This window comes from Hemibagrus wyckioides, linkage group LG26 (assembly GCF_019097595.1).
Source record: "Hemibagrus wyckioides isolate EC202008001 linkage group LG26, SWU_Hwy_1.0, whole genome shotgun sequence".
In the NCBI taxonomy this organism is placed as follows: domain Eukaryota; kingdom Metazoa; phylum Chordata; class Actinopteri; order Siluriformes; family Bagridae; genus Hemibagrus; species Hemibagrus wyckioides.
Window position 1 is genome coordinate 14926622 of NC_080735.1, and position 26573 is coordinate 14953194.

The window sequence follows — 26573 nt, forward strand, 5'->3', positions numbered from 1 at the left end:
CAAAAGAGGGGAAAAAAAGAAACTATTTACAAATACTGTTAAAGCAAAAAACGCTAAACAAATACTTTGCCTTTTCTCAGCTTGTGATCATTTAAAAGGAATTTTCCGGAGGGCCAGGCTAATATTAGCCCTGAAATGAAGTTTCCATTCCACTTGGGCAGTATTCTCACCAAAGCCACTGCTGGCTGACGTGAGCTGTCTCAGAGCTGGCCGTTTACATGCAGATGGCCGTTTGCTGCAGTAGTAGGAAGTAGGAAGCACTTGGAGCAAATGCAGTAACAACAAACCCACATTGAGGTGCGTGCCTCGCTACTCATTCTCTGGTATCCCAGCATTTACCTCGGCCAACAACAAGTCACAATGTTGCATAATCAGTATTGCTGCGTTAAACAGTGGTTTGACGGATGCAGAAAGCTTTCTACCTGATCCCTAGGATTCATACTGCCCACTGAGTCTTGTATAGCGTACAGGAAAATTTGTACATCATGCAGTTTTCCACAAGGAAAAAATGACACACGAAAAAAACAAAAAAAAAAACAAACAAACACTAAAGTTTCTAGTTAAATTCCCTGAGTAATTAGCATGATCTGTCACGTCATTTGGTGCCAAAGGTTAATGCTGGTTGTAAACAATGTCCAGGTCAAACATTCTTACAAGACCAGTCAGCTAACAGGCATGTCCAAGTAGAGTTAGTCAGACTGGTCCCTATGGAAAAGATTAAGGGTCAAATATGAGGGTTAGCTGTAAATCACACGACTAAATAACTAAAGCATGAACATATAAAGTGGCGGGGGAGGTGGGTCTGGGCCGTAGAGGAATAAAAACATGTTTGCATAACGTAAGCCAAGGTTCCCTGGAGTACGGCTCGAAACGGCAGAGATCTCGAGCGAGCGGAGAAATCAGCTTATCCGAAAGCACGGTGTTCTCAGTGGGTTTCGTTCGAACCTCAATAGATTTTAAATTGAGAGAATGCGATGTTGCTTATTAATGCAATAAACTCAGCATGGAGCTTAGGCTGAAATCAACATAGCTGCATACAGCATGAAAAGACAGCCACACAGACCCCTGCCCTTATTGGCCTTAACACTGCATCCCTCATAATGCTCACATTCTTTCCATTTTCTCAGCAAAAGAAAAAACTGAATCGGCTGAGGAACAGACACTAACATCTTCCATACAAACACACCATGCTTATTCATAGTTCCAGCTGTTCTATATTTATCCCAATATCTTTTTTTTAAGAAAGACAGAGGGGTTCTAGGGGTGACCCCTCATGACCTCCAGGACATTAATGGATAGTGGGCAGCCTTAAAGAGACAAGGCAGTGGGTAAAGTCTAAACTGAGATTTTCCATGATGCATGCTTCAAACCCTAAGCTGAAACCTGAGGCTGTGTAAACCTTCTCAGGGTCGTGGTTTAAGATCACATTTTGCCATTCACACCAAGCGATATAAGCCTGGTGGGGGGCCTTTATGAACTGTTTATTTACTCTATATAGAGTATTTTAAACCAAGGCCAAAAATGTGAATTCATGGAGATATATTCCGTTGATAGCACATCCAAAGAGTTTTATTCCTCATAAATATACGTTTTTAATAATTATAACAGCCATGTTTTAAATATATATAGATAGATTTTTTATATTAAAGAATGATTTTAAGTTAGTGTCAGAAAGCATTAGTGAAACAGATGCAAGGGCAGTATAAAGCTTTATTAAAGAAACTGGCAGACAGTGTCAAAACAGGGTCCAAAAACCCTGATCCAAAAAAACAGGCTGAGGTCAGGCGGTCAGCAAACTCCAACAACAGAGCGAAATCCAGTATCAAAAATGAGAAGCAAATAATATCAGAAAAAAAACAGTACACAATACAAAAAAAAGCACAGCTTGGTAGTAAGTGAGTGTTAGGCTTTTATATGGGGTGTGTGTGATCGTAACCAGGAGTGTGACGAGTAATCAGGTGACTGTGAACGTGACAAGGTCTGTGTTTGATGAAGAGTGTACTCCTGGGCAGCCATGTTTGTAGGGCACAGTGTAAAGTAGGTTCTGGTGGATGCGGGTCTTCGTCTTATCACTTGCTTTATAGCAGCTATAAACTTTCATTACCTCACCAGGCTCTTGTTCTCTCTTAAAGTTAATAAAACAACAACAAAAAAAATGGCTTGTGCAAAAAAGTCCAAAAGCCACTGTCCTGAAGACTTTCTCAAGTCTGAAAACGTAAAGTTGAGACTGTTTTAAAACAATGACCCTGGAGACAACTCTTCGAAAATCAAATCGGCGACAGAAAACTACACCATATCAAACTGCATACTTTTCTGTAAACTTACCTAAAAGTCTGTTCACGTAGCTCATCTGCCCTATTTATCTGCTACAACTTAAATGACAAAACTGTTATGAAATAGAGAAGGAATCGATCAGATTCAAGGTAAAATTCCAAATTCAAGATCTTTAAAGCGCAAATATCGACGGAGCTAAACAAGATATCATAGTGAACAGTGTGTAGTGTATCAGGGGACTCATTATGTCATCACATTACCTCAAGACCATAACATCCTGCTTGTTCTCCCCTAAGAGAAAATCAATAGCTCTAACAGAGGTTTCCTATCTAACGTTTCCTTTCATGTTTGTCCGTTCGTCATCCTCGTCATCAGCGTGAACTAACAACATACAAACGACGCTGATGTAATTAGTTTCAAGTGTCAAAAGTACGTACTGATATGCGACACTTCTGTCTGTGAGTGAGAGGAAGCCAGATAACACAAACAGTGTGAGATAGCACCTCAGTGCTGATAATGTCTCCATCTCTCCCTCATCCCTTCAGAGACTCTTGCTCTTTTCCACCATTCCCAGCTTTATTTCTGGACAGCACGTTGTCATTTTCCATAGCCCAACTATAAATACACACATAATGCTGCTGACAGGGTCGCTGTCTAAGACACACAAAGATGATCAGCCCTTATCAATATCTTAGCTAGGGGAAATACTGAGATGTTATGAAAGCATGTTTAGAATTCTTGGAGAAAATATACCTTACTTTAGAGAGCACTTTTTCAGAAACGCTATACTAATACGCCTTCATCTGCTCTCAAAACAGCCGCAATTCTTTGTGGCATGGAATCTACGAAATGTTAGAAACATTACTTGAAATTCTGGTCCATGTTGACGTCGCGCAATTCCTGCAGATTTTTCAGGAACACTTTCGTGCTCTGAATCCCCCCCCCATCCATCTTTCGTGCTCTGAATCCCCCCCCATCCCATTCATCGTCAATGAAGAACCCTGAACCTGTCACCAGTTTGAGATGAGTTTCAGTTTTCCTTCATTTTCACTCTGGAAGCAGCCATTAAAAAATGCGTCCAGGAAGGTATGTATATGATCAGAAACAAGACTCAAATTTGGTGATTGATTGGTATTAGGAGGCCCAGAGTGTGCCAAGAAAACATTCAGAAGACATCCAGTCTTCAGCTGTCCAGATTGGATGGGCCTGATCCCCCTTTGTGGCCTCAGCTTTCGCTTCTTTGCTGAGAATGTGACATAATTTTGTAGCTTATCCGCCTCAAGGTTCAGTCTGTTGTCCGTTCTGAGATGCTTTTCTGAGATCACATTTTTCCCCAGTTGAGATGGTTGAAGTGAACATTATACAAAGCTGCTTACTTGTTTAAGCATGATTTCATGCACTACACTGCTACCATGGGGTTGCCAGATTATAAGATAATAAGTTGTATAGGTATTCCTAATAAAGTGTCTAAAGAAATTTCTTTAAAAAAATACTAAATATAATTTGAATAACAGAAACTAGATATATATATAAAACCTAGTTTAAGTATGGCGCTACCAATAAAGTGGCCATTGAGTGCTGCTTAATCAAATGTATTCTTCGATTAGTCGTTAAATGGGATCTTTCTTTTCAGCCAAAAGTAATAAACATAAACCTGTTGCATCTGGTTTATGTTTATTACTACCAATGGTGTCTGATATCTGATACTGAATAATGGTACAGTAATGATATAAAATGCTATTGGTTTCAGATTTGGATCCAGCGGCTTGTATTATTGTGTGAAAGCTTACACTGTGCTCAACCTCACTATTGGCTGTAGCACTCACATATTGTGCTTTAAAATGCAGTCAGCCATAATGAATTTGAGTATGTTTGTGAAGTGGTATTCATCGCACACACACACACACACAAAAACATTTACACACTGTTGGACAAGCACTACATTTAGGCCAGTGGTTCTCAAAATGAGATCTAGGGAGCCTCTGGGTCTGTGAAGTATCTGTGATTTTTCTAAAAATGTTTGAACCCGCTGTTTTATTGAGTTCTTCTTGTTATTGTTTTGTTTGCCTTGTTTGTTTCAGTCGTTTGAATAAAATGGGTTTAATCCAAACTTTAAAAAATAAATAAATAAAAGGAAGATGGCTCATAAAAATATGAGCTTTGACCTTTGTTCTGTCAACGGTCAAGTTCCGAAATAAAAAAACTCTAGAGCTGTAGTAAACCAAAAAAAAATGGCTGTACACATTTGAATAATGATCCTAATAAAAAAATTAATCTATTTTTTGGATATTTTTATTTTCCCTATAGCTAAAAGAGGTATCCCTGGTTGCGCGCAGTTCGAGAACCCCCTGGTTCAGCTAGCACTATAATGTGTGAGATTTGTGGGAGAAAATAAAGGTGTTCTACATTCATCTGATTTCTTTCTGTTTATACTCTGTCCTGTTTGCGGTTCAATCCATCCTAAGGTCTGGACGCACACTGAACTGCAATTAGTTTTATAACTCTAGCATTTTATAAGACAGTGTAAAGTACAAGATATACATGATGAGCATTATCAGTGAGACATAAACCTCCTAAAAATAAAAACAAATCTAGTTCTGAAGGTCATTTATCGATTTCACAAACAGCCAAAAAATGAATTTAAGTCAGTTTTACATCATCGTATTCTAAGTAATTGGCACAATCTAGTATTATTGACGTTGTCACACAGTCTGTTTCTGCTGTCACATATGTGCATCAAACAAATACTTCTTCTTAACTAGATTTCTATGGTTTCTATGGGATCTTTTACTTTTATTAGCTACTCACTATACAACGCTGGAAATGAGTACCAGGCAGTCATGACTTTAATTATAATTTGTAAAATAAAGAATTAGTCTCACAAACAATCAGTCAGTCGAGTTAAACCATATCTTCAGTCAACTCTGTTTAAGTGTATGGCCTCGGAGCTGCCTCTTCAGAAAGGCTGTTTTGAGAGAGGGAGAGAGAGAGAGAGAGAATGTGTGTACGTGTGTGTGTGTTGAGGGGGGTGTAGAAAAGAGAGTAAGAGAGAGAGAGAGAGAGAGAGAGAGAGAGAGACTGCCTGACCATAATCAATGTTGCCAGCCCACAGCCTGTCTGAAAAAAAAAAGGTTCTGGTTGGAAGATTTCCATGCCAGGGCATTAGGCAAGGGTTTGTGTCGCCTGTAATTTACAACACTGAGGGAAACGGCCAGAAGGACAATGTGGGTTTGGGTGTGCATTTGTGTGTGCGTTTGTGTGTGTGTGTGTGTGTGTGTGTGTGTGTGTGAGGTGATGGAGGAAAGATGGCACTGGGGCGCTGGGCCTTGGGAATGCCAAGGGGGCAGTTCAGAAATCCAAGTGGGCTTTTCTGCACCTAACTGTGCTGTCACTGAGAAGTAGTGTTGTCAGATAGATAGATAGATAGATAGATAGATAGATAGATAGATAGATAGATAGATAGATAGATAGATAGATAGATAGATAGATAGATAGATAGATAGATAGATAGATAGATAGATAGAGCTTCAATATCATAGCTTTAATTATTTTAGCTCTTGGTTGATGTAAAGATTTTTTTTGAAGAGGGTAGAATTGGTACAAATTGCTGTTTATGTGACAAGCTGTTTTACCAACCTGGTTTTTATCAGTGCTTTAATCTGTTGCTTCCTTAAGTTAAGTTAAGTTGTCTTTATTTGTCACATATACATTACTGCACAATGAAATTCTTTCTTCACATATCCCATCCTTGGGGGTTTGGGTTACAGCGTAGGGTCTGACATGATGCAGTGCCCCTGTAGCACTGTAGGTAGGGGCCTTGCTCAAGGGCCCAACGGTGGCAGATTGGCAGTAATGTGGCTTGAACACCGATCTTCCGGTCATTGACCCAGAGCCTTAACCACTTGAGCTACCATTGCCCTCGACTGAGCAGGAACATGATTCTGTTTTTATTTAGTATCAGGGATTCTCTATCAGTATGGCTCTTGTTAATCTCTTCTCTGTTCTTCATATTTAGCTTGATCTCTAAGTGAATGTCAGGTTTAGTTACGGATTCTGGGGTGTGGTGTATCTTAAATATTATTGGCTTTAAAGTCAGTCAAACACTTTAACATGACGTCAGCATACAGAACCAAATCACTGCTAAGAATCTATAATTAATCTTACTTTCTATGCAGTGGTATGTTATTTAAGTGTTCTCCTTTAGTTGTAACCATGTTATAGTGAAAACCATGGTACAGAGTTGAGGTTAATGTTACATTTTTTACTTACATCAATCAGGCATAACATTATGACCAGCTGCCTAATATTGCGTCGGTCCCCCTTTTGCTGCCAAAACAGCCCTGACACTGTGTATTCTGACCCCTTTCTATCAGAACCAGCATTAACATCTTCAGCAATTTGAGCAACAGTAGCTCGTCTGTTAGCTCGGATCACACGGGCCAGCCTTCGCTCCCTACATCCATCAATGAGACTTAGCCACCCATGACCCTGTCGCCGGTTCACCACTGTTCCTTCCTTGGACCACTTTTGATAGATACTGACCACTGCAGACCGGGAACACCCCACAAGAGCTGTAGTTTTGGAGATGCTCTGATCCAGTGGTCTAGCCATCACAATCTGGTCCTTCGTCAAACTCGCTTAAATCCTTACGCTTGTCCATTTTTCCTGCTTCTAACACATCAACTTTGAGGACAAAATGTTCACTTGCCGCCTAATATATCCCACCCACTAACAGGTGCCATGATGAGGAGATCATCAGTGTTATTCCCCTGTCACTGCTCATAATGTTATGGCTGATCGGTGTACAAGCCACTGACTATATTTGATAGTTCATCATTCCAAGGTCTCACATTACATTATCATTACCTGATTCTTACACAGTTCCACCCCACTTTATTATATATAATATAATTATAACAGCACCTACCCAAGATCAATGTACAGATACATCAAAGATCATAAAATGTATGTAATAATGGCAACAATCATAAAATTGAAATGAAAGACAGAAAATACAAATAAATAGAGCAGCAGTTAGGGGGCCAAGCACTTTCTAACCCCACCCCTTAGCGATGAGGAAGACCAGTAGCGACTGGGACCATCAGCACTTGTTCACCATTGATCTGAAAGCTTAGTTTTCACCTCACACCCAGTTTTCAGTAGCTTTCCCAAACTGTAAATGATCCTGAAGCTTATTTCTTAATCAGGTCAGAAGAAGAAGAAGAAGAAGAAGAAGAAGAAGAAGAAATGCATCTTCAGTACTTGCCCCCCTAATAATACTAAAAGAAGGCATAGAAAAAAACAGTTTACATAACTATATGATTACAACATCTGATCTGAGTGAATTTTATTGTCACTGATATTTAGTACTGAGAATATGATGCCCTTTATAGACCCATGTTCTTGCTGGATGAGTGGATAGATGTGTATCTATGCTAGGAATGACTGGCAAACTAGAGATTTTGTCTTGATGCTTAACAGACAGAAAAGACAGAGTCACCATCAGGCTATATACATGTATATACATCCAGGGGTTATTAAGTTCAGTCCTGGTGATCTAGCACTGTTTATGCTTCCTATACACAAGGCTCAACATTCAGGTCCTCCTAAATCACTGATCTGCAAGGATCAGTTGTGTTCACTTAAGGACTTAAACACTGCAGGGAGGTAAAGAACCAGGACTCTTTCTTGGGCATTCCTGTTTAATCAATCGGATATATAAGCCGAATCCCGATTCCCTGGAACGCCATATGTTATTCCATTTTACCAAAGCAATGTCGTGTAATCCAGGATGTGTCTCACCTTGACATGATCACAGACCCAAAATCCTACAAAGCCACTCTGATCTTGCTTAATTGCTGCTTAATATCCCATATTAGTCCCAATGGTTTAAAGCATAATTGAGAAAATGACAATCTTCGGTTGTACCTATGAGTCCATTCCAAAGAGGTAACAGAGCTAAGCCTAGGTTCAAATCTGGTTTTGCCTGCCAAATAACCAAAGATTCGATTTCCTTATGTATTAATACTTCCTAGTTGGCATCAACAGTGAGGATGTGAGAGGATTACTGAATATTAAAAAATAATCCAATATAAAAGACTTAATGACATTTAACCAACTATATTAATTAGTGAGTAAACAAATCTACAAATTCTTTCAACTGCTAGAAGATCAGAACCAAGGCTTGTATAAAACATATAACACTTAAACCTGTTTAAAAAAATAATACGACACAAATCAGAAAGAAAAAGAAATAAACCAAGGGCAGATCAGACACACTTTCTAAGGGCACTCAGGCTGCATTCGCACTTTTTACTAATCGGTTTTACGGCCATTTCATGTTGCCAGAATCTGAGGAATGTAGGCCATTCAAAAAAAAAAAAAAAGCCAACGCCTTAGTATAGGGCAATGAACTATGAGGGCTATAGACAAAAAAGAACGAGAAAGTTATGACTGTTTGTGGCACATGAAAAGCTAACGCTGAGCCTTGCTATGAATCCTTTGGAACATAAAGATATTTCTGTGTAGATGATCCGACATTCAAATCTTACGTTACGTCCTCACTCTTGCCGTAGCGCAAAAGATTGAAGAACTACGCAAGTGTAGGTGAGGGCAGAAAGTCTAAGCGTGGAGTCGTGCAGCGTTCAAAGGGGGGATCCCGCTCTAGGCACCCGGCCCTGTTCTTGCCAACATGACGCCACATAATCCTCACGCTTATTCCTGCACAAGCAAGGGTTACCAAGCGAACACTCAAACAAAACTTTGCTTTTAGGACTGCTTGAAAAAGGAACACATACGGAAGAGGCGAACTTTCACTTTCCGTAAAACGAAAAAGCTCTGGAACCATAGAGAAACAGTGAAAAGTCATCAGATAATGTAGGAGTCATTGTCATTCAGCTATCACTGATATTATAGGATTCAAGGGAAAATGATGAATGTGTGAAAGAGCAAATGTACGTACTGCAAGTGCAGATTTGGAACTAATTTTAATATGTAATAATAATAATAAGAAGAAGAAGAAGAATGTTCATGTCATCAATCTCATGGTGTTCCTCAGGGATCAATTTGTGGCCTTCTCCTTTTTCATTATTCACATACATATTATATCATATATTATCCCCAGAAGGACACAATGATTGGCTAGAAGGCGTCTCACTTACAGTAATTCCAGCTACAAGGTAAATCACACGTTTATATAGATATGTTAATGCACTCGCCCTCTACTATGGCGTTCTAAATCTTTATAAAGGAAAGCATTCTTTCACCATCTCAACATTTACACCTGTTTTTTTTTTTTACCCATTTATGTGAAGCAACAGCCATGCAAGACCCTGTGTATGTTGTTACTATAGAAACATGAATCGAATTCTGGCCAGTACACAACACATTCTGACCAACACAACAACAAAACAAAGATTCTAACCTGACCGAGTATCAGGGAGAAAGAACCAAGTGTGATGAGAAAGAGGAAGAGACGAGGGAAAAGACAGACAGAGTGACTCTCTCTCTCTCTCTCTCTCTCTCTCTCTCTCTCTCTAAAAAGAACTGGGCAGAACACACATGCTGCACTTTTAGAGTTCGAGTCTGATTTGAGTTCATTGCCCTACTTGAGGCGATAACAAATCGTCTCACCTGGCACAAATTCACACAGAGCAGCCTCCGCAAATCAATAATAACAATACTGGCAGTGAACCAGATTGGGTTGAAAGGTCATTAGGTTCACAGGAGAGGACATCAATCCACTGAGGAAGGGGAAAAGAAGGTTTAAAGCACTCTCTCGTCACACACTTCAGGCTGAATCCAAGTCTCTTTGTCTTTATGTACTCTGTCTTGGCGCAGTTCAAGAACCTGTAGAACTGGGAAATGGATAGAGAGGTCTCATAGTCTTTTTTGCTTTTATCAGTGTGAGTTATATTTAGTGGTATTACAAATTATATAGCATGAGGTATAGTCAGTGTATTTGTACAGCTGATGAAGGAAATGTTCTGCTTCTCTCTCTCTCTCTCTCTCTCTCTCTAGAGATCATATATATATATGTGTGTGTGTGTGTGTGTGTGTGTGTATATGTATATATATATATATATATATATATATATAAATATATACTGTATATATACTACCACTCAAAAGCTTGGGATCACTCAAAAATGTAATTGTTTTCCAAGGAAACACACAAGAAATTAGTCTAGAAAATAGAAAATATAGCAAAAGAACAGGACATGCTGACATGTCAGAGTTAGAAATAATGATTTTGATGGAAATGATGAATGTTTTCTTCAAACTTTGCCTTCATCAAAAAAAACACCTTTTGCAGCAATTACAGCCTGGGTATTCTAGCTGTCAATTTCCAAGATAATCTGATGATATTTGACCCCATGCTTCCTGGAGCATCTTCCACAAATGGATTGGCTGATTACCTGAAATCAAGCTGAAATATGCAAGTGATCCAAAAATTTTGAGTGGTCATGTATATATATATATATATATATATATATATATATATATATATATATATATAGAGAGAGAGAGAGAGAGAGAGAGTATATATATATCTGGAATATACAGATCTGGAAAAAAAAACTAAGAGACCAAAATAGGCAAAATAATCAGTTTCTTATGGTTTTTTTCTTCCACGTTCATGTATTGGTGAGATGAACAGTTTTGTTTCATTTTTTGTGAACTGCTGACAATATTTCTCCTAAATTCACAATATAACTATTGTTATTTATATGTAACTTGTGTATATTTAAAAGAAATGACAATACACCAAAGTAACCCAAGATCATGCAGTATTTGCAGAGCTTTAATAACTCAAATAAAACAAAATGCAAATCATTTGTAAACAAATTGTGTTAATGCTTTGGCTAAATAACATTAAGAAATCAGTATTTGGTGGAATAACCCAGATTTGCATGCGTTTTGGCTCCATGATCTCCACCAGTTTTTCACATTGCTGTAGGGGAACTTTATACCACTCTTTTTGCAAAACCACTCTTTGCTTGATGGTTTGTGACCATCCATCTTCTTCTCGATGACATTCCAGAGGTTTTCAATAGGGTTCACATCTGGAGATTGGGCAGTGGTCTCTTATTTATATATATCTATATATATCTTAGATAGATAGATAGATAGATAGATAGATAGATAGATAGATAGATAGATAGATAGATAGATAGATAGATAGATAGATAGATATCTGAGGTTATAGAGCGCACATGCTCAGAAAACTGTACAGTAGAACATCAAAAAAATATCTCCTGATCAAGTTTCACTAATCCAGTTCCCAATGTACAACCCAGCCCTGTGTGTAGTATGCAATCTGAGATGCTTTTCTGCTCATCACGGTTTTAAAGAGTGATTATATATTAGTTACTTTATACCTCCTGTCAGCTTGAACCAGTTTGGCCTGTCTTCCCTTCACTCGAAAAGCGATGTCTCTAGAAACTTCTCCGTGTGAAAATCCCAGTAGATAAGCTGCTTTCTTTCACATCAGTCACATTTTTTATTCTTTTCAGGATACAATGCATGCACTCTATCATACCTAGGGAGCAATTAACATAGCTAATCTGCCTGCTTGTGTGTTTTTTTTTTTTTATAAGCAGGAAACTGGAGAACCCAGAGGAAGCTCATGTAAACACAGGGAAAACATTTAAAACTCCACACAGACACTGACCGATCTGGGAACCCTGGAGCTGCGAGCCAGCAATGCTACTCACTGTGAAATTGCGCAGCCCTTTTATATAAATAGTAAATATCTGATGTGAAGAAGTGTTATATTTAGTACATTTAGTAAAGCCCTTATATAGTATTCAGCATTTGTCTTGAAGACCCACAGTTATTGTAATCAGTTGATGTCATTAACTGCAACAGTATCAGTGTCTAATTGCCAAGTATTTCTTGATTGTTTACTTATAAATTCTGAAGCAAATACCAAACGACAATGTTGGAAATCCAAAAATAAACTTCTGTTCAAGAAGCAGTGGAGTTCTTGTCAAATTATGCTTCAGTGCATCTCTCTGGCTTGGGCCAGGTCCAAATATTCGCCTCTGACTTACTAATTAAGATCACAACCAACTGTGGTTATTTCCTGTATATCACACTCACTCTTAACCTCATAAAGGGATCATTTTTTGCGCTTACGAGAATTCCGACATATTTATTTACCTTACGAATTGACTTTGATTTTTCCCATCCGCACACTTTCCGTCTTATTTTTTACTTCAGCTGCGAAATTTGTTTTCACTTCAAGCGATGACTATCGGGAAATGCTACATGAAAGTGGAAGCAGATTTGGAGCGAGCACGCTTGGTGGGAAGAGGTGTTTTGTTCCCGCACTGCTCCACAAGAGTCGATAGATTAATTAACAGTGACTTACCATACAAAGCGCTTTGAACCGAGTGTGTGTGTGTGCGCTGACCACAGCCACCGTGACGTGAAGACTTTGACCCCCACCCCCTTAAGCAGTCATTAGAATACGAGTTCTTGCTGGTGACAGGCCAAAATTGCAAAAAAGCTGCACACACACACACTCACACAAACACAACCCCAGGTTTCTAACATTCTTCTAATGGCCCCATGTTCTAGTCACTAAGTCACACTCAGAGCACATTCTCAAGGCTAAGCAACGTAATGTTTCGTCTCAGACCACGCTAGACAAAACTGCGCACATACACAGCCGACAGGAGTTTACAGTAATTGAGGGAAGCTGAAGATGATTCGCTTTGATAAATGAGTATAAATTCTTATCACATCTGTCTCAAGTATTTAGCCTGTTTAGGTGTCTAAGGGAAAAAACATCTTTATTTTTCTATCAAAACAGGATCAGAGTCTTGGATAAAATTTGATTTGTTTACTCTTCAACTCCACCTCCCGTTCCTGCCCATGTTCACAATGCACCGAATCTATGTGAGCAGCTAGCTAGCCCTCCATCATCATCATCATCATCACCATCATGCTACATGGCCAGTTATGACAAGCATGCAAGATATAACCACTTTGAATAATTTATTGATGGTAGGTTAATTGGAGGATCATTCCATAATAATAGGATCATTATTATTACACCATAATGGTTTGGCTCACCCCAGGATGCACTCCTGCTTTGCAGCATGTATTCCTGGATATTCTCTGCATCCCTGAAATCTCTCCAGCAGCTCTCTCTCATGGAAGTGTAAGGCAGAATTTATCCTGCTTGATTTTTTTGCCAGAAGATCTGGTGGCCAGATAGAGATGAGGGTGTGTTCGTTACTTGTCTAATTGGTATGTGTAAAAACAAGGAGTCCGTTTTTCTTCCTCGGACATCTGACTATCCTTGAACACATATTTTGAAAGATGTTGCATCCTTCTTTGCTCTCAGCTCAAACCAATTATTTTGTTTACAGTGTGATCTTTGTCGCCTGACAGAACATTCAAGCTGGAAAACACAACAGGCTTAAACAGTCGGTTACTACTTTAACACACTAAGGTGTTCTAATGAGTGTGTTAGAGCCTGGAGGCACTAGTGGGGGGGTGATGAAATGCTGTGACTTAAAACGGAGAGTGAGGATATGAAGACATGCATACAACTGCTCATAGAAAACCTACTTCTCTTCCAATTTCCTTTTATTTATTTTTTTTTAAATGAGCACAGATTACTAGAAAAGCAAAAACGTGGCTGTGTGAGAAAAAACAGGAGGCTCTCTGACATGATTTGTCCCTCGATAACCTAAGTCACGCTCTTCCCACAAATTCCTAATGCATTCAGAGACAGAGAGGGAGACTTGTAAACATTAACGCTGAATGAAGGTGACAGCCAAACACACACTAGCTGGGAGGTTATGGGAGGAGCCCATGGGTGCACCTTCAAGATACTTAAAGCCTCACACACACACACACACACATGTATGCAAACACATTCTGTTTCAGAGCTCTTTAACATCATCAAATCTATCATCTGCTTCTGAAGGTGATACTTCTGATGTCTTGGTCATGACTGGGAGAATGCTTGGTGTGTTTTGGTGCACGACAAACCGCCTGTAGATAAACAAATCTGTGTTCTGTGTAGTCGGTTAACCTCTCACTCCGAACACATGGAAAATTTGCAGAGGCCCTTGTCGTCTTGTTTAATGGAGAAGCACTGTTACCAGACTGAGTCGCCATTCATGTAGTTTACTCATGCATCAAGTCCAAATAAATACAGCAAACATATTTGTTTGTGTGGTTTTCGGATTGCAGAGCGTGGCACAAACATGGCACGTGCCAAAACGGTTCTATTGGAGATCTAACTTCCTGCACAGTATAGTTTTTAAAAAACTGATCTAATTATCCATCTTTTCAGAAAGCCTCAAGTTAGATCGGGTGTATAAGGAGCACAGATACCTGCACATTATTTAAACATATATTATATAACTGTTTCTCAAAATGCATAGACTGATTCATGTTTAAGTTGAGAAGAGCAGGAACTGCAGGAGCAGAAATACGAAATGTGAATTATTATTATTATTATTATTATTATTATTATTATTATTATTATATTAATACGCCTCATTCTCTGTTCTTCCCCTGGCGCGTGCGTCAGAACGCACCACGCGTAAAAGGCGCACAAGCGTCACACGGACACGTTACACGGGAATAATTGCAACAACAACAAAAAACACTTTTTCCCACGCTGAGCCAAGGCGCTTAAGGTGATGTAGAAAATGAGAAAAGTCGGACCCACCTTTTTTGAACTCCTCGAGCATGGCGTCCAGCTTGGTGTCGTTGAAGACAAAGTGCAGCGGGTGGCTGTAGAACTTGGTGACAGTCTTGAGCGGCGTGCAGTCGTCCGGGTCCACGAAAGCCAGGTCCTTAACCAAGAGCATGTCAATGATGTTGGAGCGCTCCACCTCGTACACGGGAATGCGCGTGTAGCCGCTCTCCATGATCTCGCTCACCGTAGCGAAGTCGAGCACGGCCTCAGCCGCCAGCATGAAGCAGTCACGCAGCGGCGTCATCACGTCCTCCACGGTCTTGGTGCGCAGCTCGAGCGCGCCCTGGATGATGTTCAGCTCCTCCTTGACCAGGTCGTTGTAAGGGTCGGTGACGCGCAGCATCTCGAGCAGCTTCTCGCGATTATACACGGTGCCGATCTCCTGACCAAGGAGGTAATCGAGCAGCTTGCTGACAGGGTACGACGCAGGAAACGTGAGCAGCATGAAGAACTTGGTGAGAAAGATGGTGTTGGCGCCCACGGCCAGCCCGTGGCGCGAGCATATGGCCTGAGGCACAATCTCGCCGAAAATCACGATACCAATCGTGGACATGACCACGGCAATCAGTCCGTTTCCGGCAATGTCATCCAGCAGGATGGTGAGAGTGGTGTTCACGAGCACGTTCCCTAACAGCAGCGAGCACAGCAGGTAATTCCCCTGGCTGCGCACCGGTTCTATTTTGCGCGCGTAGTTCTTCTCGCGCTCGGTGCCGCAGTTCTGCACGATCTGCAGCTCCATCGGGTCGAGCGCCATGAGTCCCAGGTTTAAGCCGCTGAACATACCGGAAAGGCAGAGCAGCATGGAGATGAAGATCACCTGGAGCCAAAAGGGGAGCAGAAACTTCCTCTCCTCCACCACGATAACTTTGGTGTCATCACCTTCATGGTATATCCACGTGTTTTCTGTCCACGGGTCATGCGTGCCAGCCGGCGTAGATGTGGCGATGCACAGGTAGTACGCTTTGCTCCTCTCGGTCTTCCTCAGCGGCTTGACCTCGATCTCCACCACTCCGGACGTCTTGCGGTTCAACACGATGTTGGGCAAGATCAAAATGTCCGATGTCCTGATGCCGCACGGGTGCAAACCCGACGTTTCCTCGTGGCTCTTGTTGTCGCCGTTGGAGCTGTCGAGGCTGGCAACGGCACGACTCCGTTCGTGCTCTGTGAACGCGATCTTGGACCACGTCTCGTTGTTGATGTTGTGCCCGTACACGCGCAACTTGACCCGGGAGCGCTCGCTCACCCGTAGATAGCCCCTGTCCATGAACGAAATGTCGTCTGTGTCCTCTAGGCGCAAGCCGATGATGACGGTCTCCTCTCCCCCGCCTTCTTTGGCGCGCGTCGGCGCAATTAAGCAGACGGTTAAGAGAATCAGAGTCGCGGCTCGGACCGGGACAAGTGACGCCATTTTTGCAGCCACCGACGGCTCTGCCATGTTGACAAACCGCTTGAATGAAAATGGCTTTAAAAAAAAAAAAAAAAGGCAAAGGAAAAAGTCAGAGCCAATCGGAGTGCGGCTTCATCTCAGCTGCACGTTAGCCTCGGCTCAGCAGCTGCTTGGCTCCACAACTCGGTAAAAACTGACTCCACTTCAGCGCAAACTCGTGCCTCTTCTCCAAGTCCCGGCTACAGGCGACTCAGGCGACCAATCAGTGCTCAGGGGTGGAGAGTTGACGGCTGGAACGACCAATCAAAAGCCGACAATCAGGACCGCTACATGCAAATGAGCTCAGGCTGAAGTTTCCGCGTGACTTTTTTTCGTCGTTAATTAACAGGTTCGTGACAGCATCCTGAGATGGTGAGCCGTTTATAAGGTTGACAATTAAGGAAGAGGAAGTTTCATCACCACAAAGCTGTGTTGAACTAGTTAATATTCTAATACTGATTCAGCATACTTTCCTAACAAAGAAAAGTACATTCTTCCTATACACATAAGAATAAACATCTGGATAAAATTGGTTTATTCATATACGCACGTATACAATGCATAAATACATCACATGGTTGTTCTGAATGACTGCTGCCGATATTCTGCACCTTATTTTAGGTTTGCATGCATACTTTTATTGTTATTATAACGCTGCACCTGGGATTTACACACCTAATGACTTGACACTGTATTTACCTAACTGCACCTAATTCATCTCTGTCTATTACTTCAATCTCCTTCGCTGCTGTAGTACCTGAATGTCTCATTGGGGCTCATGACAACTAACATTTAGCAGTCTATATCTAAATAGTCCATCTCTTTCATTAAGAGGTGAAATGCCACACAGTTAGAACAGGTGGTTTGCTGTGAGAAGTTCTGCATGAATGACCTCCCATTTATTCATTACATTCTCTCACTTATTTACTCTGGTTTGCCTTCATCAACCAGCATCGTGTTCAACGTAGGACAACATAATGGTGTTGTGCTTCACTGTTTCGTTTTTTTCTGCTGAAGTGCTGAAAAGTAACTCATACCTTCATGACAAAACTACATCTCACCTAGTCTGTGATACACACAAAACAATCAACCGACAGTCCACGGTTTGCACCATATGTTACCTGATCGCTTCTACATGAAATGACTGCAGGCTATGAAATGTGTTGAAACAAACGGGTAACCTGGATCACATAAAAATACAAGTCTGATAAGATACAGAGTAAGCCCTTTAACTGTCCATAACATTTTAATGTGCAGAATAATATTTTGTATAATCAGTGAAGCCAGAGAGCTTTCTATTCCTGATCACTTAACCAACAGAACATATTAAGTAAATTTATAGGCCTAGATGATTTTGAGGTATTAAGGTTTGGGATTAAACACATTCAGTTCAAGGGGTTAGTCAAATAGCTATTTGTAATAATAAATATAAGAACTTTAATAAATTGGGATCATTGCTATAATGGATTTTCACTGCTATAAGTAAGTAATATATATATGTGTGTGTGTATGTATGTATATATATATATATATATATATATATTATATATATTATATATATATTATAATATTATATATATTATAATATTATACAGGTACACTCTGTAACCATTATTTTATTTTAATTTAAATGAATTGAAATTTACTTAGGTCACTAGGTTTAAATGTTAAAAAGCATTACATGAATTATTACACACATTACTGCATGCATTATTACATCATTACATATCCATTATCTCTCCTTATATGAATACTTGGATTCATGCTATGATTGTTCAACAGTTTATTTTATTATATAATATTAATTATATGTTCAGTCAACATGACTTTATGAATTTATACGGTCTGAATTCACAGCGTAATACTTTGATTAATTTCCTGTGCTTTCACTTGCAGCATGACTCCTGAGGGCCACAGCACAGCCCTGTGGATGAAGCCACACTCGCACTTCCCAGCTGCTCCGCCAGTCCGAATGGGCTCTCAGGCATGACCTGAGGGGAGAAGAGGGGTCATGACTCAGTGGAACAATTGCATATATAAAGTCATAGCTTCCTTAGGAGTTCAACAAACTCAGTAGTTTAACAGTGGTCAATGAGTACTCATTAACACAGTGTCCTTGGTTTGATTGGTTGTGGGGGGTGCGAGGGCAGCGAGGCTGCTGTGTGGGCGTTTATGATTCCTCCTGTAGAATATCACAGATGATTCAAAATCAGCGCAAACATGGGAACAGATATAAGGTTTACTAATGATGATAAGTAATACCTAATTCTACATTGTGAAAATATGTGTGTGTCTTTCTGAAGATGCCATAGACAGTACTCACTAATGAAACATGCATGATAAGAGCTCAGAGATTATGCAGCTGTTTATCTGATGTTTATCTTATCAGTGTGACCTGGGCTTGCGGCTTCTACAAGGACCAGATAGCCATAAAACAATGCTGCGGCTTTTCCATATGGCATACGGACAAGGCGTTGAGTGATATTCTTGAGTGGTACGTGAGCCCACCAGCATCAACGAATTCATTGTCTTAGCACCACGGAACAAGAGATTTCTTTTGATGTTGTATGCAGTGGAGCACTTTAATGTTCTTGATAGTCCACGGGTTCTGTTTTCGGTGTAACTGCACAAGACGATGATGTGATAATAAGAATGTAATTCGACTTAGGATTGTAAGCAAATCTATGTATGTTTATATTGTTCAAATTATCATGTGTCTAGTGAATATGGCGATAAGTCTGTTGGTTGTTGTGTATTTTGTTTATTTACAGGAGTTGAGTGCCACATTGGACTCATGACGCTTTAAGGAATCGTGGGTAATTTGGGAAAATGTACACTTTTTGCACGTTAATTATAAATATTGATATGCAAGTCATTTAGTATGGAGTTTTTAATGTTATGGCATCTTCATCATATGAGACTCCTTCTATCCTACGTCACGTCTCTTCTACTGAAGCAGACAATTGAGAGGACGGTCAAATACCTGATACTTCGTCTGTAATAGAACAGATTAAAATGAAGGATGAACAAGTTTATGTGTGGTTATAAATAGGCCCCAAATCCAAATGGTGGTTTCTTATGTCTGAATGAGCGTAGTGGCCATGAGCCGTTCTGATAAAGTGGCATTCCATGATTAGAAGGTTATTAACGCATCTGTAATGTTAAGGGCAGCTGTTTGGCCTTGGAGAGTCTGTGGTGCTTTTTGGGCTACCGGTAATGTAACAATGGACATAACAAACATGTCCATGTGAAGGGACAGACATAACAGTCTAATGTGACTTTAACAGGGCCATCAGGACCCACTGTCACTGGCAGAGCTCTTGTTAAATCAGGGCTGGGATTTATGGCGATATTAATAGTGTAACAATACCGAAAATTCTAATTTCATTCGACAGTGATGTCTCAAAGTGATCTCTTTTTTTTTTTTTTTGATACAGTGTGCTGTTTTGTTTTTTGTCTAGTTATTCTGACCACAGAGTAACATCAGCACAGGTGCATGTTTTTTGTATTACTAAGCAAATTCAGCTCACTCTAACATTCCGCTCCACCACTAAGTATCCACCAGTGTCCTAACATACTGTATAATCATATTAAAGCTATTTATGCTTCTTTTTTTTTTCTTTTTTTTACCGTTACTCACTCATCTGTACAAACCTTGGGTTTGGCCGAGCATGATCCTGATTTTGTGCTGCTCTGTGCTCGAGTCTGAAAAGTGAATTCTTCAGCAAACCTAGAGTTCTTCAAGATGTTGGCCACATCTCCATCCACCTCCATCACTTCATTCACCTGATTCAGTAATTGTGATTAAAGTGTGATTATATATTGATACAATAACAGATACACATGATGAATAATGTGTATCTTTTTCACTATTTCCAGCATTTCAGACCTTAAACGTGTACTGTGCATCGAACTCAAACTTCTCCTCCAATCCCGTAATGTTTCCATCGTACATGACAAGACAGCGCTCCTTCTCAGAACTCTTCGGTGACTTGAAGAGACGGTACGTAGCAGAGACAAACTTGTAGTCAGCTAAATTCAAAACAGAGACACAGTGACAGTGGTGTGAACAATGAAAGTGATTTTGAAAGTAAATGATAACCGTACTGAATAAATTGCGACGGACAAACCACAATAGCTGAGAATGAAATGACCTAGGACTAAAAACTAGGACCCGTTTACCTAGAAGTTTCTCGAGATCTTCGTTGCCTACAGAAATGACACTAGCTGTGACCAATCGCGGTTTGCAGAACCCGACTTCCTCAGCCAATCGCACCAGATCCTCCCACCAAAGAGCTCCACTCAGACACTCACCTGAGGCAGATAATGATACCCTCATTATATCTCACATGCAGGAACAAATGAATGTATTTGAATGGTACAAAAAGTAGTCACTGCTAGAATAAGCAATAATAAATTGAAATAAACTGAAATTTGTACAATAATCCTTTTCCAGAACAAAACCACACATTATATACATGAACGTATGAAATGCATAAAAAGCTATTCCTCTTTCCAAAAAGAAGCAATTCGACAATTCTTGAATGAATTGTTTTCTTTAAAATATCTGTTCTTGTCAAATGTTAAACTGTCACAAAGCCCAAAACGGCAACAGCTTTAAAAATATCCCGAATAAAAGGTGCGTTCTGCTTTCCCTGTATTCATGATTGAAAAATAAATCTACTTGCTCATATACCGGAACAATTTACATTAAGGTTACTTAGCATGAATATGTTCTTCAGCTTTAATACACAACAAATTGAATAATAAACTGAATAAGCTAAATAGCAGTCAATTCATTTCAACACATTAACCCATGTACATACAGACACTAAGATTAAAGGTTAGGTCAATATTTCCGTGGGGAAAGTTTCCCAGATTTAGGGTCATGTTACGCAGCTGCTTAACTTGTTAGATTAGTTGATAAGAAGTCTGAGATTGGTTTTTTTTTCAATACCGTCTGGACCAGTAATTTTAAACACAAGCCTTTGCCTTAAAGTCTAAGCATACATGCTAGAAAATCCAGAACCGAGACTAAAAAGTAAGTCTTTACACCAGGACACCAGAGTTTATTAACATTCTATAATTTTACTTTGTTTTGAATGCAGGTACATTTTATTACCTTTTAAACCAACATCTATTAATACACGTGATATTTATTAATGATAAGTTTAACATGCAGTATTGTAATGCTAGCTAATGCAATAAAATGTTATTTATGGGAACCTTAATGTAATACATTCAGTCTGCATGAAACTCTCAGTATGTGAAGCATCTATGCTGTTATCCAACATGAAATATGAGACTCCATGTGAGATTTGAATTATTCTCTTACCCCACAAAACTTTGTTGGCTCTAAGGGATTCTGAAATTGGGGCATTGCTGTAAACGTCACTGAAATACAGCTCTCCCCCTTCCTGAAAAGCAAACAAAAACATATTTAGACATTTTTCACATTTCAGAACTCTCTGGAGAAAACAGGAAGTGACCGAAACTCTACTGCACATGACTACATTAAAAGTATTATATTAATTCATGTTTTTAAAGTTACGCTTGACAGCCGAAGTACCTTCAAGACATGGTAGGCCTCTCTCAGGACGCTTTCCTTGTCAGGTGAAAGATTCACCACACAATTTGATCTGCCAACGAAATCCCAATGTCAGAGCTGTATAGTGGCTAGTGATAATACTCTATATAATAATTATGTCATTTTATTACCAAGTAAATGTCAATTTGTACCCAAGTAAACAGCTTAATGATGTCATAAAAGTTGAAAGGTCAATGGTTAAACAATACTTTTAAATATATATAAAGAAAAATAATACTTTTATCAAATTTCAAGTGTCTGAATAAAAAACAATTAACTCTATCTACACAACAATGAGTTAAATCAGGTTTAATCACACTCACACATACCAAAAAAATAAATAAATATATAATCTAAAGCTATATAAAGTCAGCTCCAGAATTATTGGCACCCTTGATAACGGTTCTAAAATGTTTTTGTAGATAATTATTTTACAGTGACAATATGAGACAAACCTAAACTTTAAAGTTAATATATTCTAAGGAAAAAAATTTTTAATATGTGTTTTTTTTAAGGTTATTAGCTTAATGTCTGAAACTGAACACTGAAAATACAAAAGACTAATATTAAAGAATATTATATATTTTTAAGGAACTTTAACTTCATATATTGTAATACCCAAGCTGTTCAATCTATGGCTCTTGAATCTAACACCAATCTATGAATGTCACTGAATACAGGTTCAGTATGAATATGAGTTAACATTTTCTTCACAGCCTTTAAACCATGCACAGTGTGACTCCATGACATAATACAGTGCAAACATTTCTCACAAATAAAAAGATGTGTGTAAATGCCTTACATGATTACGTCATAAGAGTTTTCCTCCAGCCCTGCTTCCCTCAGTGCCTCGATGTATCCTTGAACAAAGTCCACATTTGGCTTCTTATACCCAAACTTCTCCATGTGATAGTCTAGATATTTTCTTGCAACCGCCAGCTATAAAACAAAAATCTCATGTCAGTGGTGACTTTTCAAACAGAACTGTTATGTATTCTTCATTTATAAAGAGTCACATCGCTGTTAAATTCTCTAATCTTATCGGACAGAGCACGTTGATTAATTTTTGATAACATCAGCTCTGACAGCAGTTGCAAGACAAATCAGTCACTTAGAGTGCTAACACCACACTCTGCCCTTTGATATCATCAACCAGACCCACCTGATCTTCTGTCATATCGAGTCCAGTGACGTGTCCGCTCTTGCCCACCATCTGACTGAGCACATAGCAGTCACGTCCGCTTCCGCAACCGAGATCCAACATCCTGCAGCCCTCCACACACTCAGGCACTGCCAAACCACAGCCATAGAACCTGAGAGAAGAGAGAGAGAGTCACTTAGTTTACCAGCAGGGGGATCCCAAAGACTGCTTATAAGCCAGCATGTCTACAACATCAGTCATCTAAGTCATTAAGGGAGAGAGGTACAATGGTATAAAACAAGAAAAGCCTTGTGATAGTGTGCTATGAGGTGTAATTAACCATAATGTTTAGTTCTAATGGGCCTAATGGTTATATTACAAATTACATAGCCTACATGAGCCAACCATTGATATAAAGTAGATGCTATATACACAGGAGCCAACATTTCTAAGGAGAAAACTCAAAGGCAAAACAAAAACAAACAATGACACCACAATCCCAACAAGTAGGTTTTAAGTCCCTCGCAAGAGTCAAAATTCTCTGATATAGTCAAAGCAAATGCAATGACTACCACAAGCAAGCGTGCATCTCTGCCCTTTCCCCTTCAGTGAATATTCTTCACCATTGCAAGCAATTTGAAAATCATGAATACTAAGGCTAATGATACACTGTAGATTATAGCACCTCTGTATTTAACTATGAAGGATATTTTCATTTAGGTTTTAATTACATCCATCCAATCCATCCTTATGTCATACATACATACATACTACATACACCTACTATATTAAAAAAAAAAGGCATTGTCTTCAAGGCTATAATACGAGTTCAGCATAATATGTTAAGAATACAGTTGGAATATGGTTTACAACTTTGATTTGGTTTAGTCAGAGTTTACTTTGCCGTGACGTCCGGGTGAACCTCAGTCAGAGCTTTCCTTATGTAGTCAGGGATGGGTTTAGCTGAAGGGACACATGCATTGCTCTTCAAATCAGAACTCTGCTTGAGGATTTTCCCATAATATTCCTGTAACACAATTTCAGCATTCAGCATGAAAGTCACAGCAATATTTAATGCGAGTTACAGGTTTTACATATTAAACCCAAGCCTTAGACAAATATTATTCATATCATACACCCCTACTACCATTGTATGCTTTTCAAAACCCTAAAAGTCTATTTAAGACCTGTCACTCATGATGTTCTTCAGCTTTGTTTTTGTATTGTAATTACCCTATTTTCTTTTCCCACCTTTTTTCCCCACCCCACAAATACCAATACATGAACATGAGAGGAAAACACGTTACATTTCTTCCTTGTGTTTTCATGTTCAGATCACACTAACTTACTCACACTAATACACCATAAGTAATAAAAAGGTTGAGGGAAACGTTCAAGGTTCATCCTTCTTGCCCTGATATGGCCCTAATGATATGTTCTCTTCAGTTCAACTCCTGGAAGTCTGGACAAATGGAGTTCACTGCTCTACTAACAGTAGATTAGATTTTTTGGGGAAATCCTTCAAGCTATTATTAATCCAATCCAGCAAGAACTCTACAGTACAATTTCACTGCTATTATTATTTAGTGGTTCTAACTGGTTTTCAGTATTGGTTTTTTCCCCCACAGGTTTTCACTGGAATTGCCTTAAGATTCATACGTACCTTAACCTGGTCATGAATATGTTCAGCAGCTGGTTCACTGTGTGTGTGTGTGTGGGGAAACATATTACAGGCATTAATCAATTAAACAGTTATATTAGCAGCTGAGCTTTTCACACTCAAAGAAATCAAGAGATAGAAATACAGTTTCTAATAGACAGATATAATAGTAATATAAGATAATATTTTATTTACTTTTGCTCAAATCGATAAGTGTCACAAGCCTCGAAGATATTGTTAAATTGTTAATCCAAACATTTCTAGGCTTATGTATTTATCCAAACATTAATAATATTTAATTAATTAATACACAATCTGATCAGATAGTGATGAGCACATCATTCAGATAAGGTGGTTTTGATAGTGTAATAGAACACATGGTAGGTTACAGACTTTCCAAAACTGTAAATGTCTGTGTATAACAGTGTATTATTGGGTTAATTATTGACTTGTAAAAGTGATGTAACTGGACAGAACAAATAATGCCCACACAAGAATAAGTAATAAACCACTTACTCTGAGAAATTCGGTTCAGTTCAGTTCGAATTGTCAATAAATTTAGAAACTAATGTGTTTAGTATATTACTGACTGTCTTCTGACCCAAATACTGTAAATGAACTTCAACTTTAAGTCACGATTATAAACTCGGGCTTATATAATTTAACTCGGGAGTTTCTGACTCGTATCACTAGATTTCCGTCTGGTTAGTCTTTCAGTATCTTTTACAACCTGTGCCGTTTCTATGCAGACTCAAACATGTATCTCTAACTTAAAAGAGCAACTTCAGGTGTAAACATGTTACATTAAATTAGCTTAGATGAACCTACCTGTGTCCTCTTTCCATTTTCGCAAGCCTGAGTCGATTCTCAAACTGAACTGCTTATTAAATTGAATCCATTCTGACCCTGAACCGATTCACTGATTCCCTGAACTGATTCATCCAGTAATTGTTCACAAATGGCTGGACCCCAAATGTCCAGAAATGTCCCACTTATATAGCACTACTACAGAGACATATTTTCTCCACTTGAGCCGGAAGTAAAAATTCATGTAAACATTTACCGCAGAAAACAGACAGGTGGCGCAAATCTGCCTCAATTCGCCTCTTAAAGAGGAACACTCCTTCTTCTTCTTCTTCTTCTTCTTCTTCTTCTTTCGGCTTTTCCCTTCAGGGGTGGCCACAGCGAATCATCTCTCTCCACCTATCCCTATCTTCTGCATCCTCAACACTAGTTTCATATCCTCATTTATTCCATCCATATACCTCCTCTTTGGCCCTCCTCTTTTCTCTCCTGCCTGGCAGCTCCATGTCCAACATTCTCCTACCGATATACTCACTCTCCCTCCTCTGGACATGTCCAAACCATCTTAATCTGGCCCCTAACTTTGTCCCCCAAACGTCCATCATGAGCCGTCCCTCTGATGTACTTGTTCCTAATCCTGTCCAACCGCCCAAAGAGAACCTCAACATCTTCAGCTCTGCTTCCTCTAGCTCTGACTCCTGTCTCTTCCTCAGTGACACTGCCTCTAAACCATACAGCATGGCCAGTCTCACCACTGTCTTGTACACCTTCCCCTTGATTCTCGCTCTATCACTAATAGGGAAATTTGTTTATTTTATGTAATTATTTTATGTAAATAATTCAAGATCACACATAAAAAACATGAAGCTGAAGGGGCATTTCAACTGAGCACGGTGTCCACTGAAACCGCACGTGATGACTGACATGTTCATGCCAACAATGAACAAATGAATA

The 26573-nt window shown here is 39.3% G+C and overlaps 2 protein-coding genes across 3 annotated transcripts in view; both read right to left on the reverse strand.

Moving 5' to 3' along the window:
* The window catches only part of cnnm2b (cyclin and CBS domain divalent metal cation transport mediator 2b), a 29555-nt gene extending 12970 nt beyond the window's left edge, over positions 1-16585 (reverse strand). For both annotated transcript variants that reach the window (XM_058380877.1, XM_058380876.1), the window contains exon 1: positions 14972-16585. In XM_058380877.1, coding sequence (XP_058236860.1) covers positions 14972-16436 — 1465 coding nt within the window. In that variant the 5' untranslated portion in view covers positions 16437-16585. The remainder of the gene's footprint in view (positions 1-14971) is intronic.
* A 1440-nt stretch (positions 16586-18025) lies between these two features.
* On the reverse strand, positions 18026-25865 carry as3mt (arsenite methyltransferase). The gene is made up of 11 exons (XM_058380880.1): positions 25644-25865; positions 24819-24855; positions 24055-24182; positions 23177-23327; positions 22817-22953; positions 21997-22066; positions 21763-21844; positions 20610-20741; positions 20317-20459; positions 20082-20213; positions 18026-18418 (listed from the first exon to the last, which is right to left on the reverse strand). Exons 1-11 carry the CDS (start codon positions 25658-25660, stop codon positions 18314-18316), a joined length of 1134 nt encoding a protein of 377 aa, XP_058236863.1. The 5' UTR covers positions 25661-25865; the 3' UTR covers positions 18026-18313.
* Positions 25866-26573: the final 708 nt, after the last annotated feature.

What these genes read in the sequence shown, in the direction of transcription:
- as3mt (XM_058380880.1), bottom strand. An exon ending in ATATTCATGACCAGGTTAAG is followed by an intron (nt 24,183 to 24,818) that starts GTACGTATGAAT and finishes ATTGTGTTACAG; the next exon opens with GAATATTATGGGAAAATCCT. An exon ending in ATGCACAGTACACGTTTAAG is followed by an intron (nt 20,214 to 20,316) that starts GTCTGAAATGCT and finishes TTACTGAATCAG; the next exon opens with GTGAATGAAGTGATGGAGGT.